Source organism: Cetorhinus maximus, chromosome 29 (assembly GCF_964194155.1).
Source record: "Cetorhinus maximus chromosome 29, sCetMax3.hap1.1, whole genome shotgun sequence".
NCBI lineage: Eukaryota > Metazoa > Chordata > Chondrichthyes > Lamniformes > Cetorhinidae > Cetorhinus > Cetorhinus maximus.
Genome location: NC_135907.1, coordinates 14,911,416 through 14,934,247, shown reverse-complemented (window position 1 = coordinate 14,934,247; position 22,832 = coordinate 14,911,416). Strand labels below are relative to the sequence as shown.

Sequence of the window (22,832 nt, the reverse complement as noted above, 5' to 3'; positions counted from 1 at the left end):
CCCATAAATTAATTTCAAAAAACTCGATTGTCTCAGTCCCTATTCCTTCGGCAACTCCACAGAGATCCTCCACCTTTCTTTTGGAGCTGCATATTTTCCCAGCCTTTTCCCCTTTTCCCAGTTTCTCTGACTTGACACACCATCATTGAAATGGCACACAGGATAACCTGCTCTCAAGCTCTCTATCCACATCACCAGCCAGCCCCGAAATCTGTACAACTTAGAACACACCAGATGGGAGAAATCATGGTGCAGTTATAGACCCAGTGCCAGACCATTTCTTATAAAAGCAGTCACTCTTTAAAGCCAATAGCTATAACCATTAACAAAACAGAAGATGCTGGAAATACTCAGCAGGTCAGACAGTATCTGTGGAAAGAGAAACAAGAGTTAACATTTCAGGTCGATGACCTTCCTCAGGACTGACAAAAGGTTGTCCACCTAATGCGTTAATTCTGTTTCTCTCGCCATAGATGCTGCCTGGCCTGCTGAGTATTTTCAGCACTTTCTGTTTTTATTTCAAATTTCCATCATTCGTGTATTTTGCTTTATAATCATTGCTGGATATCGCAGAAACTGTCTCTGCCATTAAGTGGCTGGGAGGCAAAGTTAGAGAGCTCATTCAAAAACTATTAAGAGTTTGTGATTCATGGCTTCTTTCCACTATTAACACAATCTGTGTGCAAAAAGTCATAATCAGCTATGCATTGGTACACAATGCAAATTCTCCACTAGCCTTCAGCACATCCAAACAGGGTTATTTGAATTCAATCCACGAAGCAATTATGAGCACACAAGGGCCAGGTACTAACTATCACAAACGAGAGAGAATCTAACCATCTCCCCTTGCCGCTCAACGGCATTACCATCACTGAATCCCTCACCATCAACATCCTGTGGGTTACCACTAACCTTAATTGGGCCAGTCATATAAATACTGCGACTATAAGAGAAGATCAGAGGCTGAGAAGTCTGTGGCTAGTAACTCACCTCCTCATTCCCCAAAGCCTGTTCACCATCTGCAAGGCACAAGTCAGAAGTATGATAGAATTCTCTACTTACCTAGATGCAGTTCCAACAGGCTCCATCCAGGACAAAACAGCCCACTTGATCAGCACACAACCTTCAACATTCACTCCTTCCACCATCAGTGCGTACCATTTATAGGATGTACTTCTGTAACTCACCAAGAGTCCTTCAAGAACACCTTCCAAAGTCATGACCTCTATCTCCTAGAAGAGCAAGGGCAGCAGGTGCAAGCGAAGATCACCATCTGCAAATTCCCCTCCAGGTCACACACCATCCTGACTTGGAACTATATTCCTATTCCTTCATTGTCACTGGGTCAAAATCCTGGAACTCTGTTCCTAACAGCGCTGTGGGTGTACCTACACCACATAGACTGCAGCGATTTGAAAGGCATTCATTGCCATTTTCTCAAGGGTAATTAAGGATGGGCAATAAATGCTGGCCTTGCCAGTGATGCCCACATCCCATGAATGAATGAAAAAAAAGCATGCAGAAATAGCAAGATACAGTCTCTGACTGTTATGTTCTTTTCTCCATCCTCCCCAAATACAATAGTATTTTCTTCTTCTGTTTGTCTTTTATATCTCTACAATCTGTATACCCTATCTTGGCTAAGAAAATAAGCAGGTAACTGGCTCCCGAAGTCTTGGTTAATACTAAGCGTCACCAAGAATAACTCTGACTCTCATCCTCCCCTTCTCTCACTATCTAATGAGTAATGAATCTTTGGATCACCCTTAGTAATATCATTGATACTAAGCCCTACAACATAATCCAGTGTCCTGAAGTGGTTGCCATGCCTTGCCAAAACGCTCCCTTTTTCCTACTCCTTTCCTTGAGCTTTATTCCAGTGCCCCATCCTTTCAGAATATTTCTTGATTTATTCTCCTTTTCTCCAGCACCCTTTTCCTCTCTAGCCTGACTAGCATGGACAGACCAGTGTGTACAGTATCCTCTACCTCAAGATAAAGTTTGAGTGCTGGGAAAACAAACATTTTCCATCCAAAGTCAGCATCTAGCATTCATGTGCACAATGTGATATATTTAAGGCAAAACATCTCTACTTTGTTCCATATCCCTCAACCTCAGAAGAACACCACCTCCACTCTGACATGTCCATTTGCCACATCAACCATCTTTTCGAGGTCTCTACCAACCAATGCTGAATTTCAGACAGGGTTGTGCTCGGCCATGTAGTCACCTGAAACTAGGAGACAGGGACAAAGCAAATGCAGCATCAGCCCACTCAGTAACTGTATAAGAGGAATCATTTCTAACATAATCTGAAGTTTTACATCATTGAATATAGGAAGCATAATGGGGGTCAGTTACATTACGTGCAACTACACCTGCCAAACACAAATCCATTACCACATAATGTGATTGTGGCGGAAGCTCTCCTTCATGCCCATCTCTACAGCTACGTGAGCCAACGGCCAGTTTGGGTGGCTTCGCAAACAGTCGGTCAACTGTTGCACAGTATCAACTTTCAGCGTGTCTGGCGACACCTCATAGAATGGCCTCATCTTTGTTGCAAACTGTAAGAACACCGTTCTTGCTTCCACCTCAGAGCTCAGCTGGAACAACCTGTAAAGACATAAGACCAAAATTAAATAATGTCTAATGAAAGCATTTGCTCCTTCCCTTCAGTCTTTCCACCATATTTGGGCTTGCAGTGATTTTGAGGCAAGAATCCATTCACTTCAAAAAAAAACATTTTCTGACTCAGAAGTTTGGACTACAGTTTTTGAATGCTCATTACAGTGCACTGGTAGCGCAGAGCTGCTTTTAAAAGGAGCTCAATGTATCCGGCATCTCCTGCTGGTTAAATGCTCTTGTTTGGAACGCAGAACATATTCACTCAAGGAAAGGAGAAAACTGTGGCCAAAAAAACTTGGCTGCTGCCAACCCAACAGCCTGCTGGCTCTACTTTGCACCACAACTGATGCTGCTTTATGTACATAGCAGGTCCTAATAAATTACTCAGGGGAAACTGACAGCACATGGAATTGGAGCCAATCATGTGTCACGGGTCAATAAATGATTGGGAGGCAGCAAACAGAGAGTAGGGGTAAAGAATTCACCCTCTGACTGCAGGGATGTGACCAATGGTGTTTCCCAGGGATCTGTATCATCGTGCACAACAAAATAAGTTACCGGAATCCAGCCGCGAGAGGGTTGAAATTCAAAAGTTAGGAACCCGAGTTTTAGTTTACCAGAGCCTTGTTCAGATCCCACCTGGAGTACCGCGTTAGTTTTGGGCACTGCACACCAGGAAAAGCGTACTAACCTTCCAAGAGGTACAAACACAGATTCAGCAGAAGGACCGCAGGGCTTAAAAGGATCAAATTACAAAGACAGGTTGCATAAACTTCACTTGTATTCCCCAGCTAACTGAGGAGTGATTTAATCGAGTGTTTAAAATGATAAACAAATTCAATAGGGTAGATTCAGAGAAACAATTTCCTCTGGTGGGGGAATTCAGAATAAAAAGGTATAATCTTAAAATTGGAGCTAAGAGTGAAATCAGGATGCACTTTTTCCATACAAAGGACAGTGGAAATCTGTCTCACTCAAGAGCAGGTTGGAGGCTGGGAATCCTCCGACTCCCCAAAGCCTGTCCACCGTCTACAAGTCAGGAATGTGATGGGATACTCCCCACTTGCCTGGATGAGTGGAGCTCCCACAACACTCAAGAAGCTCAACACCATCTAGGACAAAGCAGCCCACTTGACTGGCGCCCCATCCACCATAATAGACATTCACTCCCTCCACCACTGACGCACATTGGCAGCAGTGTGTACCATCTACAAGATGCACTGCAGCAAATCACCAAGGCGCCTTCCACAGCACCTTCCAACCTGGAACCTCTGCCACCTAGAAGGACAAGGGCAGCAGATGCATGGGAACACCACCACCTGCAAGTCAATCACCATCCTGACTTGGAAATATATCGCCATTCCTTCACTGTCGCTGGGTCAAAATCCTGGAACTCCTGCCCTAACAGCACTGTAGATGTACCTACACCACATGGACTGCAGCGGTTCAAGGAGGCAGCACACCATCACCTTTGCAAGGGTAATTAGGGATGGGCAATAAATGCTGGCCTAGCAAATGATGCCCATATTCCATGCACAAATATATAAAGAAAAGGCTGTTGGTGCACAAGGCCTGGACAATATCCAGGCTTGGGCTGACAAGTAACATTTGCGCCACACAAATGCCAGGCAATGACCACCTCCAGCGAGAGAGAATTAAATCATTGCCCCTTGACATTCAATGGCATTATCATCGCTGAATCCCCCACTATCAACATCCAAGGGGTTACTATTGACCAAAAACTGAACTGGACTAGCAATATAAATACTGTTCCTACAACACATGGACTGCAGCAGTTCAAGAAGGCAATCATCACCACCTTCTCAAGTGCAATTAGGGATGGGCAATAAATGCTGGCCTAGCCAACCACAACCACATCCACATCCGATGAATGAATAAAAAAAATTGAAGTTTTGAAAACTGAAAACGATCAATGTTGTTAGGTTAAGGGTGTCAAACGATATGGAACGAAGAGAGGTGGATGGGATTGAGGTGCAGGTACACCATGATCTAACCGAATGGCAAAACAGGCTTACAAGCTTCAAGTACCCACTCCAGTTTTTAAAAAAATAACCAAAGGAACACTGTCTTTCCACTTCTGGAATTTGGGCTTGAATCCAGCTCCAACAGATAAGACGAAGGTCTAATTTGTGATGATTATATTGGACCTATATGAAACAAGGCTGAAGGAGCTGTTGGGGCTTGTCCTTCAGATGAGATGTTAAACTGAGGCCCCATTAGCCTGTTTTAGTGGCGCTAAAGATTCGTTTCACTTTGCAAAGATTTTCTAAGTTCTTGCCACATGCTTATGAAGAAGCATATTTTGCACTGAAGCAACTGGATAGAGCAAAAGTACCTTTAAGTTATTGAGTCTCCCAGGACGCAAGATGTATAAGTTTAGTTTTTGTAGATTACATAGGTGTTTGTCATTGAGCCTCAGGCTTTGCACATGAAAGTTAAATCCATATACCAACTAATTTGCACCCCAAGTTGCTAATGTTAACAGATCTGGTGTTCAAATTTGGATTTACCCAGCAACAAAACTACGGTACCACTAGCATCCAAATATACAATCAGGACAATCCAATGAATCAGAAATTGAAGCACAGATAGGACCGAGCTGCCCGTGCTCCAAGGGCTTCAATGCCATGCGTGACTCTTCTGCTTCCAGTTATACAACCCTGATACAAAGCACGCAAATTCTAGTACAGGGACAAACTGGTAGAAGTCAGGCCAATACTAATCATGCTATTTTGGTCATTGCCAACCTCGTTTTTTTGCTTCCACAACAATTTACAATGAGCAGGAAAAAAGTTAGAAGCCAGTGACTTTTGGAAAACCACAAAACAGTGAGGGATTTCCCTGGGCTTAGACTGGCAAAACTTAAACACCTGCAAATGGTGAAAAGAAAAAAGACTTGCATTTCTATAGTGCTTTTCATGATGTCCGGATGTCCCAACAATTGAGTCTCAGGCTTCACATGTGAAGGTTAAATCTATGTCCCCACTAATCTACATCCATCTCAAGTTGCTGATGTTAACGGATCTCGGTATTCAGATTTGGATTTATTCAGCAATGAAACAACAGTGGCCCACAACCAATGAAATACAGTCACTGCAGTAAAGGGGAAATGGGGCAACCAATTTGTGCACAACAAGCTCACACAAACAGCAACATGATAATGGCCAGATAATCTGCTTTTCAGTGAGTGTTGACTGAGGGATAAGTATTGCCCAGGACACAGGAAGAACTCACCTGCTCTTCTTTGAAATAGGGCTGTGGAATTTTTTAACACCGACCCGAAAGGGTAGATAGGATTTAAGCCCTCATCCAAAAGGAAGCACTTGCAACAGTGGTGTTCCCTCAGTAGTGCTCTGGAGTGTCAGTGTAGGTTTTTAAGCTCAAGTTAAATCACATGCTACTGGAACACCAATCTGATCTTATAAAGCAGGTAATAGCATCATAACCCCACTAGGGCTATCTGTATCTTGCTTGTCCTGCTTTCTACCCTTAATTAGCACATTCCTCAGATAATATCACCACCTTCAACACCTCTTTGTCCTTTTGTCTGTGACATCTTTTGGTTATCTCCACCTATCACTGGCCCTCTATCCAGCTCTACTTGTCCCACTCCCCCCCTTAAACTAGCTTATATTTCACCTCTTATCTATTTTTACTTAGTTCTGTTGAAGGGTCATTCGGACTTGAAACATTAACTGTGCTCCTCTCCATAGATGCTGCCAGACCTGCTGAGTTTTTCCAGGTATTTTTGTTTTTGTTTTGGATTTCCAGCATCCGCAGTTTTTTGCTTTTATAATAGCATCAGAGGTAACACTTGGGAGTGGGGATGTGGCATGTCTAGGATGCGTGTTATAAGACAATTCACGTCAATCTGTAATAAGCTACAACACTGTGCAGTCAGCTATGCTGAATCTGGAAGTAATCCAAACTGTTTTTTTTTTATTCGTTCATGGGATGTGTTGCTGGCTGGGCCAGCATTTATTGCCCATCCCTAATTGCCCTTGAGAAGGTGGTGGTGAGCTGCCTTCTTGAGCCGCTGCAGTCGATGTGGTGTAGGTACACCCACGGTGCTGTTAGGGAGGGAGTTCCAGGGTTCTGATAGCCTAGCGCTCTTAAGTATTGCAGTTTCTGATGCTAATACCTCTTGTTCAATGTTGACATAAAAAGGCGCGCTCATCTTTATATCAAGTAATTTTTTTTGTTTTAAAATGTCCATTGCACACAAGATTTTTTTGAACTGGTTAGAGGAACTAATGTCAGTAAAGTAAACGGATCAATTCTGGTACAAGAAGAGAAACAGTGACACTGGGTAAGGCAGGAAGTCCTTCATTACCACAGAGGCTGAGAGTTCCTCTTTTAGCTGCAAAAAAAAAATAAGGGGAAAGCATCTTTTTCTCCATAATTAATGATTCACTAACAAAATGGTAAGAACAAAGTGGCTTTTGAAAGTTTGGTTTCTGAAAATGCAATTTTGTTGGTGAGTCATTGACTGCAGAGAAAAACAGGCCTGCTATCATTTGTGTCAAAAGAGGTTTCAGCCCTCTAAAGATTTTTCAAGCGTTAGCAAGGCAAATCTGTTCAAGTAATGTATTGTTTCTTTCAAAGATTTACTAAAGGTGTAAAAAAATGTTCTTATTAAAAAAAAATGAACGCTTCCAAACATTACACTTGCCAACACTGAACTCACCACAGCTGTGTGTACTGCCCATCAATAGGTGGCGCTCTCTGCAGATGCGGTGAAGGTGCTACTGGCTCAGGACAATGCACAAAATGTCTATCCATATCAGCAGGCTCAGTTAATTCAACTGAAGGTTGACTAACCAAAAACATGAGAGACACTGAGGTCCTAAATTGTCACAAAAGGCTGGAATGAAATTGTTAATGAGTTTATATGAAATTCTTTAGTCCATTATTTTAATGATGACATCAAACTGAGCGAGTCAAAGCTTTTATTAGCGAAGAGAATTGCAAATCAATGCACTTTTGTTAATAACTTCAAGTAGCTCGATTTCAACTCAAAATTTTTCAAAGTCTAATTAAATTCCATTTCTTTCTTCAAGTTATTCAAAATTAAGTTGAGTAAAGATATTTATTGGGGTTAGGCGATAAGCACTAGCCTTGCCAGCAATACTCATCCCAAGAACAAATAAAAAAAAAGATTCCTCAAATGTTTAAACAGCTCATTAAAACTTTCTAATTCTAATTAGTTTTTAATGTGTTGTTTTGTGCCACAGTTAGATAAAATGGATCAAAAAGCCTCCCACATTTTAAAGATTATGTGAATCGATCCTTTGCTAAACAAAATCAAAATGGTAGGAAACATTTGCAGGTCAGGCAGATGCAAACAGACAAGTTGGTGTTTCAGATGCGGACCTTACATCAGAATAGATCTGACGATGGGTACTAACTTGAGCCACTTATCTATTTCTATCCGTTTCATTTTCCATACCTCTTCCCTCATCTTCACAGTTTACAAACGTGCCAGAACGACTAATTAGGTTTCCTAGTGGCTGGAAATCTCACCTCCTGGGTTCAATTCCCACTCCAGATACTTAAGCACCAAGCAAAGCTAGGCTGACACTTCAGGGCAGTACTGTGGGAGTACTGCACTGCCGTTTCTTGGATGACACATTAAACTGAGACCCCGTCGGCCCTCTTGGGTTGTAAAAGATTCCATGACACGATTCAAAGAAGTGCAGGGGAATTCCCCCCCACCCTGTGTTTTGGACAATATTTGTCCCTCAACCAATTTCTCTGAACGCATAGTCACTGTTGTAAATTAGGAAATTGGCTGCCACATTTCTTTACATCACAACAGTGGCTACACTTCAAAAAAACTCAATTGGCTGTAAAGTGCTCTGCAACGTCCGAATATCACGAAGGTAAACGCCAGTTTTCTCCTTATCTCTGCACGCATAACTGTTATGAATGGCCTCTATTTAAGCGACACTATTTTTGCTACATTCTGTGGTACATTGCAGGGATTTTCCACTTAAGACTCCTGTAGGCCTAAACAGCAGGGCACACATACGCAACAGAAAATACATCCTCCCCTAAGGGGTTTTGGATTCCCTTTCTCCTGTGCTGAACTGTGAAGAGAGCAGCCTAGGATTACACTCAATCAGGAGTTCGCCATGTAAGCAGGATCATACACACAAACCTGTGCCCTGGGAACTGTGCAGTTCCACGAGTTCTCAATCACTGGAATGCCTCCAAAATTCTCTCACCTGAAAGCATTCTGAGGTGCTTTTGGGTTGATAAGCAAGCAGTCCCAGGACTGTGCTGTGCGATGGAGCACCACTCGGCCATCGTCCATAACTCTGCTGTGCGCCGCATACTCAGACAGCGAGACCTCCCGCACACGGTAAGGGTTGGCAAAAAGGCTGGTCACAGTATTCAGTGACTCTACTAGACGGCCGAAGAACTGCATCCCGACAATGACCTGCAGGGCGTGGAGAGGGAGTGGGAGCAGAAATATGAGGGGGAAAAAAATTGGTTATCAATTTTTTTTCATTCTTCATTTAAAAATGCTCCACAAAGCTCACATAATGAAAGACTTGCATTTCTATAGCACCTTTCACAACATCCCGAAGTAAATGAAGTACTCTTGAAGTGTAATCACTGCTGTAAGATAGTCAACGCAGCAGCCAATTTGCACACAGGAAGGTCCCACAAACAGCATGGTGATAATGACCAGATTATGTGTATTGGTAATGTTGATCGAAGGATAAATACTGGCCAGGACACCAAGGGGAACTCTCATTCTCTGCTTCCATGGGATCTTTTACATCCACCGAAGAGAGCAGGCAGGGCCTCGTGTTAACACCTCAGCTGAAAGACCCACCTCTGATAGTGCAGCACTTCCTCAGCACTACGCTAAGAGGGCCAAGTATGGGTTGCATTCTCAAATCTGGGATGGGATCCAACAGAGGGTGCTGGTGAGAAGTGACTGAAGCATTCTGGGAGAAGTCACCGCAGCCACCGCGACTCAGGAAGAAATTGAGGAGAAGCACTCTTGCACTCAACAGGAGGAAAAGCATCCAACAGAGGGCGCTGGTGAGAAGTGACTGAAGCATTCTGGGAGAAGTCACCGCAGACACCGTGACTCAGGAGGGAATCGAGGAGAAGGACTCTTGCACTCACCAGGAGGAAGAGCATCCAACAGAGAGCACTGGAGCGGTGAGTATAAATCTAGCTTACCTCGGGGACTCACGGCCTTGTCTCCAGGAAGCAGACTCGGAGGGAAGAGCACTGGAGCGGTGACCTCGGGGCACAGAGAACTGAAGCCAAAACTGAAAAAGTGACATCACAGGAAAGCTGTGACATGATTAGTTGGTAGGGAATCTGCACCAAATTTGAAAAAAAAACACTGCAAAGCTAATTAATAAATTAATTATCTAAGTAGAGATGGCTGGGCAGGTGATGTGCTGTAGCTATATGATGTGGGAGCTGGCAGATCCCATTACGAGCTGCAGCGACCACATCTGCAGCAAGTGTTGGTTGCTGGAGGAACTCCGGCTCAGAATTGATGAGCTGGAGTCCGAGCTCCGGACGCTGCAGCACATCCGGGAGGGGGAGAGTTACCTGGACGCTTTGTTTCAGGAGGCAGTCATACCCGGTAGATTAAGTACCTCAAGTTCGGTCAGTGGTCAGGGTCAGTAGGGTGTGACTGCAAGTGAGGCAGGTAGAGGGATCCTGTGTTCAGGAACAGAGGAGCCTCAGCACTTGACCTTGTCCAACAGGTACGAGGTACTTGCTCCCTGTGTGGATGAGGAACAGGGCTGTAGGGAGGATGAGCCAGCTGCCCACGGCACCGTGGCACAGGAGGCCATTCAAGGGGGGGAGCAAAAAGACAAGTGGTAGTTGTAGGGGATTCTATAATTAGGGGAATTGATAGCATCCTTTGTGAGCAGGATCGAGAGTCCTGCATGGTATGTTGCCTGCCCAGTGCCAGGGTGAGGGACATCTCTGACCGGCTTGAAAGGATATTGGAGAGGGAGGGGGAGGATCCAGTTGTTGTGCTCCACGTTGGGACAAATAACATAGGTAAGACTAGGAAAGAGGACCTGTTTGGGGATTATCAGGAACTAGGAACTAAATTAAAGAACAAGTCCTCAATGGTTATAATCTCCAGATTACTACCTGAGCCACGTGCAAATTGGCATAGGGATGCAAGAATAAGGGAAGTAAACATGTGGCTAAAGGAGTGGTGCGGGAAAGAGGGGTTCCATTTCATGGGACACTGGCATCAGTATTGGAACAGGAGGGATCTGTACCGTTGGAACAGACTCCACCTGAACCGATCTGGGACCAATGTTCTAGCGAAAAGGGTAAATAGAGTAGTCAACAGGACTTTAAACTAGAAAGTCGGGGGGAAAGGGAAGGGTAAAACTCCAAGAAGTATGACTAATGGGAAACAAAGCAGCAGGTTAGCGTGTGGGGGGTGGATTCAACTTTATGGAAAATTATGAAAAAACTGAAAAGAAAGGAGAGCCCAGGAGAGGCTATTAAAGTCTCCAGAACACAAAATAGGACAGTGTGTTTGGAAAGGGCTAGGAATCTAACTTCAAGCACATCAGATAAAGGGACGACAATGAGAAAGGGGACGGGAAATACAGGACTGAAGGTGTTGTATCTGAATGCACACAGCATACGAAGTAAGGTAAATGAGCTTGTGGCGCAGATTGAAATTGACAGGTATGATGTGGTGGGCATCGCAGAGACATGGCTGCAAGAGGATCAGAACTGGGAGCTAAATATCCAAGGATATACATCCTATCGAAAAGATAGGCAGGTTGGCAGAGGGGGTGGGGTTGCTTTGTTAGTAAGAAATGAAATTAAATCGTTAGCAAGAAATGACGTAGGGTCAGATGATGTAGAATCTGTGTGGGTAGAGTTGAGGAACCGCAAAAGTAAAAAAGCCATAATGGGAGTTATGTACAAGCCTTCGAACAGTAGTCAGGATGTGGAGCACAAGATACACCAGGAGATAAAAAAGGCGTGTTAGAAAGGCAAGGCTACAGTGATCATGGGGGATTTCAATATGCAGGTAGACAGGGAAAATCATGCTGGAAGTGGATCCCAAGAAAAGGAATTTGTGGAATGTCTACGAGATGGCTTTTTGGAGCAGCTTGTGGTGGAGCCCACTAGGGAACAGGCAATTCTAGATTTAGTGATGTGTAATGAGGCAGATTTGATAAGAGAGCTTAAGGTGAAGGAACCCTTAGGAGGAAGTGACCATAATATGAAAGAATTTACCCTGCAATTTGAGAGGAAAAAGCTGGAATCAGATGTAACAGTATTACAGTTGAATAAAGGCAACTACAGAGGCATGAGGGAGGAGCTGCCCAGAATTGACTGGGAGATGAGCCTAGCAGGAAAGACAGTGGAACAGCAATGGCAGGAGTTTCTGGGAGTATTTTGGGAGACACAGCAAAAATTCATCCCTAGGAAGAAGAAGCATACTAAAGGGAGGACGAGGCAACCATGGCTGACAAGGGAAGTCAGGGACAGCATAAAAGCTAAAGAGAAAGCATACAATGCGGCGAAGAGCAGTAGGGAACCAGGGTATTGGGAAGTCTACAAAGACCAACAAAGGACAACTAAAAAAGAAATGAGGAGGGAGAAGATTAAATATGAGGGTAAACTAGCCAGTAATATAAAAGAAGATTGAAAGAGTTTTTTTAGATATATAAAGGGTAAGAGAGAGGCAAAAGTGGACATTGGGCCACTGGAAAATGACGCTGGAGAAGTAGTAGTGGGGAACAAAGAAATGGCGGAGGAACTGAATAAGTACTTTGCATCAGTCTTCACGGTGGAAGACACGAGTAACATCCTCAAAGTTCAAGAGAGTCGGGGGGCAGAGGTGAGTATGGTGGCCATTACCAAGGAGAAGGTGCTAGGAAAACCGAAAGGTCTGAAGGTGGATAAATCACCTGGACCAGATGGAGTACACCCCAGAGTTCTGAAGGAGATAGCTGAAGATAGTGGAGGCGTTAGTGGTGATCTTTCAGGAATCACTGGAGTCAGGGAGGGTCCCAGAGGACTGGAAAATCGCTAATGTAACTCCCCTGTTTAAGAAGGGAGTGAGGCAAAAGATGGGAAATTACAGGCCGATTAGCCTGACCTCGGTCGTCGGTAAGATTTTAGAGTCCATTATTAAGGATGAGATTTCAGAATACTTGGAAGCGCATGGTAAAATAGGGCAAAGACAGCATGGTTTCATCAACAGGAGGTCATGCTTGACAAATCTGTTAGAATTCTTTGAGGAGGTAACGGGCAGGTTAGACAAAGGAGAGCCAATGGATGTTATCTACTTGGACTTCCAGAAGGCCTTTGACAAGGTGCCGCACAGGAGGCTGCTCAGTAAGATAAGAGCCTATGGTGTTAGAGGCAAGGTACTAGCATGGATAGAAGATTGGCTGTCTGGCAGGAGGCAGAGAGTGGGGATAAGGGGGTCGTTCTCAGGATGGCGGCCGGTGACTAGTGGAGTTCCGCAGGGGTCAGTGTTGGGACCACAACTTTTCACTTTATACATTAATGATCTAGATGAAGGAACTGAGGGTATCCTGGCTAAGTTTGCAGGTGATACAAAGATAGGTGGAGGGACAGGTAGTATTGAGGAGGTGGGGAGGCTGCAGAAGGATTTGGACAGGTTAGGAGAATGGGCAAAGAAGTGGCAGATGGAATACAATGTGGGGAATTGTGAGGTCATGCACTTTGGTAGGAAGAATAGAAGCATGGACTATTTTCTAAATGGGGAGAGAATTCAGAAATCTGGAGCGCAAAGGGACTTGGGAGTCCTAGTCCAGCATTCTCTTAAGGTTAACTTGCAGGTTGAGTCAGTAATTAAGAAGGCAAATGCAATGTTGGCATTTATTTCCAAAGGACTAGAATATAAAAGCAGGGATGTGCTGCTGAGGCTTTATAAGGCTCTGGTCAGACCACATTTAGAATATTGAGAGCAATTTTGGGCCCCGTATCTCAGGAAGGATGTTCTGGCCCTGGAGAGGGTCCAGAGAAGGTTCACGAGAATGATCCCAGGAATGAAAGGCTTAACACATGAGGAACGTTTGAGGACTATACTCGATGGAGTTTAGAAGAATGAGGGGGGATCTGATTGAAACTTACAGAATACTGAAAGGCCTGGATAGAGTGGACGTGGGGAAGATGTTTCCATTGGTAGGAGAGACTAGAACCCGAGGGCACATCCTCAGAGTAAAAGGAAGACCTTTTAGAACAGAGATGAGGAGAAACTTCTTTAGCCAGAGAGTGCTGAATCTATGGAATTCATTGCCACAGAAGGCTGTGGAGGCCAGGTCATTGAGTGTATTTAAGACCGAGATAGATAGGTTCTTGATTGGTAAGGGGATCAAAGGTTATGGGGAGAAGGCGGGAGAATAGGGTTGAGAAACTTATCAGCCATGATTGAATGGCGGAGCAGACTCGATGGGCCGAATGGCCTAATTTCTGCTCCTCTGTCTTATGGTCTTATGGATTTGAACCCACAAACCTTTGAGGCAAGAGTGCTACCAAATGAGCTACAGCTGACACATGGAATGGCTGAAACGAAAGCCATAGATGCATTAACAGGAGTCCAGATATGAACACAATGAAGGATTAGAAGGTTATGTTGATGGGACGAGAGCAGTAGGTGAAGTAAATGGGGTGATGGGGAGATGGTGGCGTAGCGGTAATATCACTGGGCCAGTAATCCAGAGACCCAGGCTAATTCTCTGGGGACATTAGTTCAAATCCCTCCATGGCAGCTGGTGGAATTTAATAATGGAATATAAAAAAAGTCTCAGTAATTCTGACCATGAAACTATCGATTGTCGGAAAAACCTATTTGGTTCATTAATGCCCTTTAGGGAAGGAAATCTGCCGTCCTTACCTGGTCTGGCCTACATGTGACTCCAGACCCACAGCAACGTGGTTGACTCTTAAGTTCCTCCTGAAATGGCCGAGCAAGCCACTTAGTTCAAGGGCAATCAGGGATGGGCAAAAAATGCTGACCTTGCCAGAGACACCCACATCCCATGAAAGAATAATGAAAAAGGCCCCTGTGTAGCATAAACCTGGTCGAATAGCCTGTTTCTGTGCAGTAAATTCTGTCTAATATGTAATCATGAACAAAAGCTAAAGAAGATGGAAATATACAACAGATCATGTATGTGTATTTCCTTCATTGCACCGTGCTGTATTTGGTGCACATGGTCCAGTCCCTGTACACAGAGGAGACTACACAATGATCATGACCACAGGAGTGACACTGAGTTTACTGAGGCTCAGCGCTTTCGACCACCGCTTCCCAATCCCACCCTTACTTCTCTTGCACTATTGACACTGTTCCAACCAACTCAAGGCAAGCTTCACGAGGAGCACCTCACCTGCACACTGAACACTCCACAGCCCTCTAGGCTGAAGGCAAGCTTTTGTAATTTCAGACTTTAACTACACTTCCATTTCCTTTATCAGACGGTAGCAGGTTAACGGGACAAAGGGTCCAAACACGGGACCAAACGCAGGACAACACAAATCTTCACCCTTGGTGTTGGTCTGTTCTTACACCTCGAGGGACCTGTCTTCCCAGCATTTCAGTTTTCATTTTTGGTATTGCCAATTCCCCACTTTCCTCACTTTTTCTTTGGGTGGGAAACCAAACATCGTAACTATCTGCACCTTTCCACTGCATCGCCGAGATGATTTTACATTATCGTGCACATTTCCTGCTTTTCTAAGTTGCAGTTCATTCAGCCCACTAACTTTCCCTGTCACTGCAGTAACTGTTGGTTATCACAAACTTTCCTGTCAATTCTATTAAAACTCTCATTTAACTTTTAGTTTTCAGTTAGGTTGAAGAGTTACAGCCAAATATCACAAACTTTCCTGTCAATTCTATTAAAACTCTCATTTAACTTTTAGTTTTCAGTTAGGTTGAAGAGTTACAGCCAAATTCTCAAGATGTACTTTCAGGGGTAAAAATTTGAGGCAAAAACAGAGACTTGCGGTACGCCAACGACACAGGGCTCCATGCAGAATCAAAAGAGGCCCTACAAAATATCGTAGGTCAAGTAAAATCTAGAAGTTTAGAAAATGGATTGAGTACAAACGCCAAAAAGACAAAAGCAATGGTAGTTAGAAGGAATACATTAGAAACTAGAGTGAAGATTGAAGTGAATGGTGTCTCACTGAACAAGTAGATAAGTTTAAAAACAAAAAGCTAAAAGCTACTGCGGATGCTGGAAATCCAAAACAAAAACAGAATTACCTGGAAAAACTCAGCAGGTCTGGCAGCATCGGCGGATAAGAAATCAGTTAACGTTTCGAGCCTTAGGGCCCTTAGCTTCTTCCTTGAACAGAGGCCCCAACAATCCCCATCCACCACTACTCTCCTCCGTCTGGCTGAACTTGTTCTCACACTGAACAATTTCTCCTTTAACTCCTCTCACTTCCTCCAAATAAAAGGTGTGGCTATGGGTATCCGCATGGGCCCCAGCTATGCCTGTCTCTTTATGGGGTATGTGGAACATTCCTTGTTCCAGTCCTACTCCGGCCCCCTCCCACAACTCTTTCTCCGGTACATCGATGATTACTTCGGTGCTGCTTCATGCCCTCGTCGGGACCTGGAAAAATTTATTAATTTTGCTTCCAACCTCCACCCCTCCATCATTTTCACATGGTCCATCTCTGACACTTCTCTTCCCTTCCTTGACCTCTCTGTCTCAATTTCTGATGATAGACTGTCCACCAATATCCATTACAAGCCTACCGACTCCCACAGCTACCTCGACTACAGCTCCTCACACCCCGCTTCTTGTAAAGACTCCATCCCATTCTCTCAGTTCCTTCGCCTCTGTCGCATCTGTTCTGATGACGCTACCTTCAAAAACAGCTCCTCTGACATGTCCTCCTTCTTCCTTAACCGAGGTTTTCCATCCACGGTCGTTGACAGGGCCCTCAACCGTGTCCGGCCCATATCCCGCGCATCCTCCCTCACGCCTTCTCCTCCTTCCCAGAAACATGATAGGGTCCCCCTTGTCCTCACTTATCACCCCACCAGCCTCCGCATTCAAAGGATCATCCTCCGCCATTTCCGCCAACTCCAGCATGATGCCACCACCAAACACATCTTCCCTTCACCCCCCCTGACGGCATTCCGTAGGGATCGTTCCCTCCGGGACACCCTGGTCCACTCCTCCATCACCCCCTACTCCTCAACCCCCACTTATGGCACCTCCCCATGCCCACGCAGAAGATGCAACACCTGCCCCTTCACTTCCTCTCTCCTCACCGTCCAAGGGCCCAAACACTCCTTTCAAGTGAAGCAGCATTTCACTTGCATTTCCCCTAACTTAAGTCTACTGCATTCGTTGCTCCCAATGCGGTCTCCTCTACATTGGAGAGACAAAACGCAAACTGGGCGACCGTTTTGCGGAACACCTGCGGTCTGTCCGCAAGAAAGACCCAAACCTCCCTGTCGCTTGCCATTTTAACACTCCACCCTGTTCTCTTGCCCACATGTCTGTCCTTGGCTTGCTGCATTGTTCCAGTGAAGCCCAACGCAAACTGGAGGAACAGCACCTCATCTTCCGACTAGGCACTTTACAGCCTTCCGGGCTGAATATTGAATTCAACAACTTTAGATCTTAAATTCCCCCTCCCCCCATCCCCACCCCGTTTCTCCCCCCCACCCCCGCTTTTTTTTTTAATAATTTATATAGATTCTTCTTTCCTCACCTATTTCCATTATTTTTAAATCTAAAACTAAAACCTTGTTAGTCTTTCCACCCCACCCCCACTAGAGCTGTACTTTGAATATCCTGTCTTCCATTCTTAATTAGCACTTTACTTAGACAAATATCACCACCTTCAACACCTCTTTGACCCTTTTGTCTGTGACATCTTTTGATTATCTGCTCATCTCCACAATCACCACACCCTCAATGTCTCTCTCCCCCCCCCCACCTTAAACCAGTTTATATTTCTCCCTTCTTCTAACTATGCTTCAGCTCTGCCGAAGGGCCATGAAGGCTCGAAACGTTAACTGATTTCTTCTCCGCCGATGCTGCCAGACGTGCTGAGTTTTTCCAGGTAATTCTGTTTTTGAAGTAGATAAGTTTGCCTGTTTAGGACAAATGATAACAGAAGATGGGCAGGTGCGATGCAGGAGTTAGAAGGATAGAGGCAGCCAGAAGTAATTTCATGAAGATGAAGGATGTGTAAACAGCAACAAAGCTCAAGCTTATAATAAGGGAAAAACTCCTAAGACGCTACATTCTAATCACTTTCCTGTGGGCCTCAGAAACCTGGACAATAAGTAAAGATCTGTGGAAGAAACCAGAGGCCTTTGAAATGTGAATTTTAAGAGGCATGCTAAAAATGCCATATACAGACCATAAGACTAATGAAGAGGTGCCTGAAATTGTAAGAGCAAAAAGAACTCTAAAAAGTGATATCCAGAAAAGAAAATGACAGTATTTCAGCCACTTGATCAGAGCTGAGGAGCTACAGAGATCTCTTCCAAAGGGCAAAGTGGAGGGCAGTAAGGCCTCCCTATGTGTAGTTGGATAATGGAGGTCACAGAGCAATTGCAGACGAGCTATAGTGGGTGTGAGAGGATGGCGCAAGACAGGCAAGTGTGGCACACCATGTGACAGCAGATCTCCTGGTAGGAGTAGCTACAAGCAGCAGCAGCAGCAGCATTGATCTGCTGTGCAGTACAAGCAGTTTTATATTTTGCTTCATACTGCCAGTTTCTTTTTAAACTTGAGCGAGCTAAGGTCGGGCTTACCAGCTGAACTCCTCTGTCTCCCTCCCTCCTATTTTATGGACATCCTTGTGTGAACAGCCAGGGGATGAAACCATTAAAATCACCCTCTTACAGGCTCCAGCAATACCTCGCTGATCTTGGAGACAACCACAGCAGTTTGAGCGTGAGTCTTTCCGATTAATCGCTCCTCCCTACTCCCATGGCTGAGTTGACCCAGGCTTCATTTGCTGACAGATGGACGCCCAGCAGCACAGCTGAGATTTCACACTCAGTGGCATGGGGAGCATGAGGTCGGTGCCCTGCTTGCTCCCTACCTTGTCTGAGGCTGGCACTGTTGTTCCTCTGTCCTGTGTCACTACGTCACACGCTCACGACTAATTAAAACAGAAAAAAGCCGGCAACTATCAGCAAACCTGACGAAAGATCAACAACCTGAAGGTGTTTTTCTCTCTCCACAGTTGCTGCCTGGTCTGCAGTGTGTTGCCAGCCTCTTCTGCTTTTATCTCAGGTTTCCAGCGTCCGGAGAATTTTGCTTTTCTTGTCATGTATTCACTATCTGCTTCATGACTACACAAGATGACAGGCACCAAGTCAGTGAGAGCACATGGAAATCAGATTTAGTGAAATCCAATTTGCAGCAAAGCCTTGGTAGATTAGCGCTAAAGATTTAAAACAAATTTTAATTCCATTATACTCGCAGGATTACAGGTTGTAGATAATCTCTCTGAACCAATCAAATTCTAAATCAGAGAACCTATATTATTGGAAAATCATGCCTCTCCGCCCCCAAACTTAGTGTAATGTGCAGAGTCTTTCTAGCTTCTTCTGCTTTTATCTCAGGTTTCCAGCATCTGCAGAATTTTGCTTTTCTTGTCACTAGTGTAAAGTCTATAGTGTAATGTGCATTTTTCTAACATATTTCAAAGGCCCAGGAGAATGGAGAGTCATGGGTCTACAACAACAACAATTAGTATTTATAAAGCACCTTTAACATAGTAAAACAGCCCAAGGTACATCATAGAGCAAAATTAAATACCAAGGAGATATGAGAGCTAATGACCAAAAGCTGACTTAAAGGGGCACCCAGGAAGCACCTCCTTCGATACCGAAGGAGCATCTTAAAGAAGGAAAGAGAGGGAAAGGGGCGGAAAGATTTTGGGAAGGGCTTAGGGCCTTGGCAGCTGAAGGCATCACTGTCAATAGTGCAATGATTAAAATCGGGATGCGCAAGAGGCCAGAATTAGAGATATTTCAGAGGGTTATAGAGATGGAGGAGGCTAGAGAGATTAAAGGGGGGTGGGGAAAAGAGTGGGAGTGGGGAAATGCCATGGAGAGACTTGAGAACAACGCCTACAACCACATCTTAAGTGTCATGTCTCAAGCATGTCTGAGAAGTTAGCAAATCAATGAGAGATGTTTCCGAAGGTTAGGAATTCCAAAAGCAGGTTACCGCCGCCACACTCCACTCCCCAAGTCTCCTTGGTTGCAAAATGGGTCTTAGAATGAGGATAGCTGGAGAAAAACAGACAGAAGTGCCTAATCTTTTTAAAATCCTAAACACATGTAAAAAGTGATCTAGGGCATTCTAATTTTTCTATCTGTACATGCTCAATCCTCGCTATGCAAATACAACAAAGTACAATATTAAAACATTTGAATGAGGTAAAGGCATTTAGCAGTTAAATCCATCTCGCTTGCTCAGTTTTTGAATTCAATTCTACAATCAAAGAAAAGCATTAAAAGCTGGGCAGATGGCTGTGAATCCCAGTAATCCAACAGAAGATTTAAAATAGTTTGGGACGATTTACTGCCTTAAAGATGCTACGTAAATGCGAGCTGATGCTGCTCAGGGGGTTTAGAACCAACACTGTAGTACAACATAAATCAAGGTTATTGTTTGGTTTAGTTTTGATAGCACTGGGCTTTCTCCTGGCAAAGATAGTACTTTGTGTTGTAGAAGACTGCTATCCTGAGTGATTTGATTATCCAAGACCTGTGATTAGGATGATGTCAAATCATAGCAAAATTAAAAATGCTCTAAATCTGACTTCACCCAGTCCGAATCTAAATCGCCTCTCACTTGCCAATACTCAAACTGTCCAAAAAGGGAGTGTTTGGCTCATATAGGCTAAATTCTCAGACATGTGCAGCCACGCTCAAAGCGTTCATGACCCGTGCCTTAGGATAACATTTCTCTTTTGATGCCAACCCACACTGCAAGGTATTTACCACTCCATGGCGTACTCTGCAACTGAGAAGCATTTGCTTGGAGCAAGGGACTAAACAAAAATTGCTCTCAGCAAAAATAGCAGGCAGCTCTGTTTCCAGGAAACCAACCCCGAGATTTCTAGAGAGTCTGTTTAGTTGACAACATTTCAGATGCCTTTGCGCTTAGTAAGAATATCATCTAATGTTCTATCTCAGGTTATCTCAAGGTAGCTAAATTTAGACAGAACACCTGTCGGGTTGCTAGAAAAAAACTGGTCACCATCTCCCAAAATCGGGGAGGAAAGCAGCCCTGCCTCTGATCAACTGCCCACTATCTGCTGTGAAGGGTTACGCGTGTGAACCCAACACAAGAATTAGGAGTCAGCTCTGTCATTCGATAAGATCATGGGCTGAGCTGATTGTGGCCTCAATTCCACTTCCCTGACCCCAGGACCCTTGACTCCCTTGTTGATCAAAAATCTGTCTAACTCAGCCTTGAATACATTCAATGGCCCAGCCTCCACTGCTCTCTGGAGAAGAGAATTCCAAAAGCTAACAAGCCCCTGAGAGGAGAAAAAAAATCTCTTTATCTCATTCGTAAATGGGAGACCCCAAATTTTTAAACTGTGCCCCCAAATTCTAGATTTCCCCACAAGGAGTAACATCCTCTCAGCACGTACCCTGTCAAGCCCCTTCAGGATCTTATATGTTTCAAAAGGATATTCTCTCATTCTTCTAAACTCCAATGGGTATAGGCTGGGTCTCCTCAACCATAAGATAACCCCTTCAGCCCAGGAAGTGTGGATGCCAGGTGAGGACATATTTAGGATGCCCACCTACGTGAATTAACAAAAGCACAAGAATTTGTACTTTGTACAACCTCAGGCTGTCCCAAAGCACTTTACAGCCAATGAAGTACTTCTGAAGCATAATTGTAAATTAGGAAATGTGGCAGCCAATTTATGCACAGCAAGCTCCCACAACCAGCACCGTAATAGTAACCAGAGAAGCTATTTTTTTTTAGCGATGGTGGTTGTGGGATAAATATCGGCCGGGACATCCCCTTCTCTTCGTGGGCAGACGATCTCTTAAAATCCACCCGAAGCGGTAGCTTTAGTGCCTTGTCCGAGAGGCGGCACCTCCAACGGCGCAGCACTCCCTCAAGTGCTGCACAGCGCAGGGGGCGTCAGCCCAAACATTTGCGCTCAAAGTGCCCGGACCTAGGGCCGGAACCCACAACCGGTTGCCCAACATCTTCCCGGAGAGGTCCTCCGGGCACCCCCAACCCCAGCCACCCAGCCCGATCAAACAAGGCAGCTTATTTTTAATACCCCATCTCCATTACTTATGCAGTCAACAAAGGGAAGCGACAAAATCGTAAAGAGCACCTCGATGTTGTTTTAAATGCTCCCTCATGGGGCATTCTCCATGGTTTCATGGGCATCAGGGTTAAGAAGATGGGCATCAGGGTTAAGAAGATGGGCATCAGGGTTAAGATAGGATGTCTCCAGGACAATCCTGGAGGGTTGGTAACCCTGCAGCCTCCACCCAATGAGACCCAAACAGCCATTTTAACAGGATTTTAAGTCTTACTGTTCAACTACAAGAGGGTCTTATTCACATTTAAGGCACAAGTGATGTTTTTAACATTAATTTTAAATTATTTGAAAGGTTTCCATTGTCTGCTTACGTCCCACTTACCAGTGATGCCCATAACAACAAGTCCTTAAACGTGCATTTAATTTAATTTGATTTGATTTGGTTTGATCAGGCCTAACTAAGGCCCAACCCCACCCCCCCGGAACATTCCTGAAGCATTTACCTTCAATCCGCCTCTCGGTCCCCCTGACCCCGCCCACCGACCGCCCGCCTGACTGACAGCCGCCGCGTCCAATGGGCAGGCAGCGCATCAGCCAATCACCGGCGCGCGGGGGTGGTTGGGGGGGGGGTGGAGAAAAAACATTTCCGCGTCAGGTGATCGACACCCTCCTGCCTTCAGCCTCAAACCGGAAATCCGCCCGGCGCCATATTTCTTCAAGGCACTGAATGGGCAGCGTGCCGCGGTGCCATATTTGATACTGGCCGGCTGCCACAACTGTGCTAAGGAATGAAAGACTAATCTGCTAAACAGTGCTTTGGACAATACATGAGAGAAAAAAAACTCGTAGAGGAAATTAATTAAACTGTTTATTTTTCATTTTCT

General features: G+C 44.7%; 1 protein-coding gene across 4 annotated transcripts in view; it reads right to left on the bottom strand.

The window, feature by feature from the left end:
* The window catches only part of pla2g6 (phospholipase A2, group VI (cytosolic, calcium-independent)), a 61,578-nt gene extending 39,050 nt beyond the window's left edge, over positions 1 to 22,528 (bottom strand). The window contains exons 1-4 of one of the 4 annotated variants that reach the window (XM_078531614.1): positions 22,452 to 22,528; positions 18,835 to 19,080; positions 8,877 to 9,091; positions 2,401 to 2,616 (exon numbers count right to left, since the gene is read on the bottom strand). In XM_078531614.1, coding sequence (XP_078387740.1) covers positions 2,401 to 2,616; positions 8,877 to 9,091; positions 18,835 to 18,966 — 563 coding nt within the window. In that variant the 5' untranslated portion in view covers positions 18,967 to 19,080; positions 22,452 to 22,528. Of the gene's footprint in view, positions 1 to 2,400; positions 2,617 to 8,876; positions 9,092 to 18,442; positions 18,773 to 18,834; positions 19,081 to 22,451 lie in introns of those variants that run through there. The other 3 variants (XM_078531616.1, XM_078531617.1, XM_078531618.1) reach the window with 3 other exon arrangements.
* Positions 22,529 to 22,832: the final 304 nt, after the last annotated feature.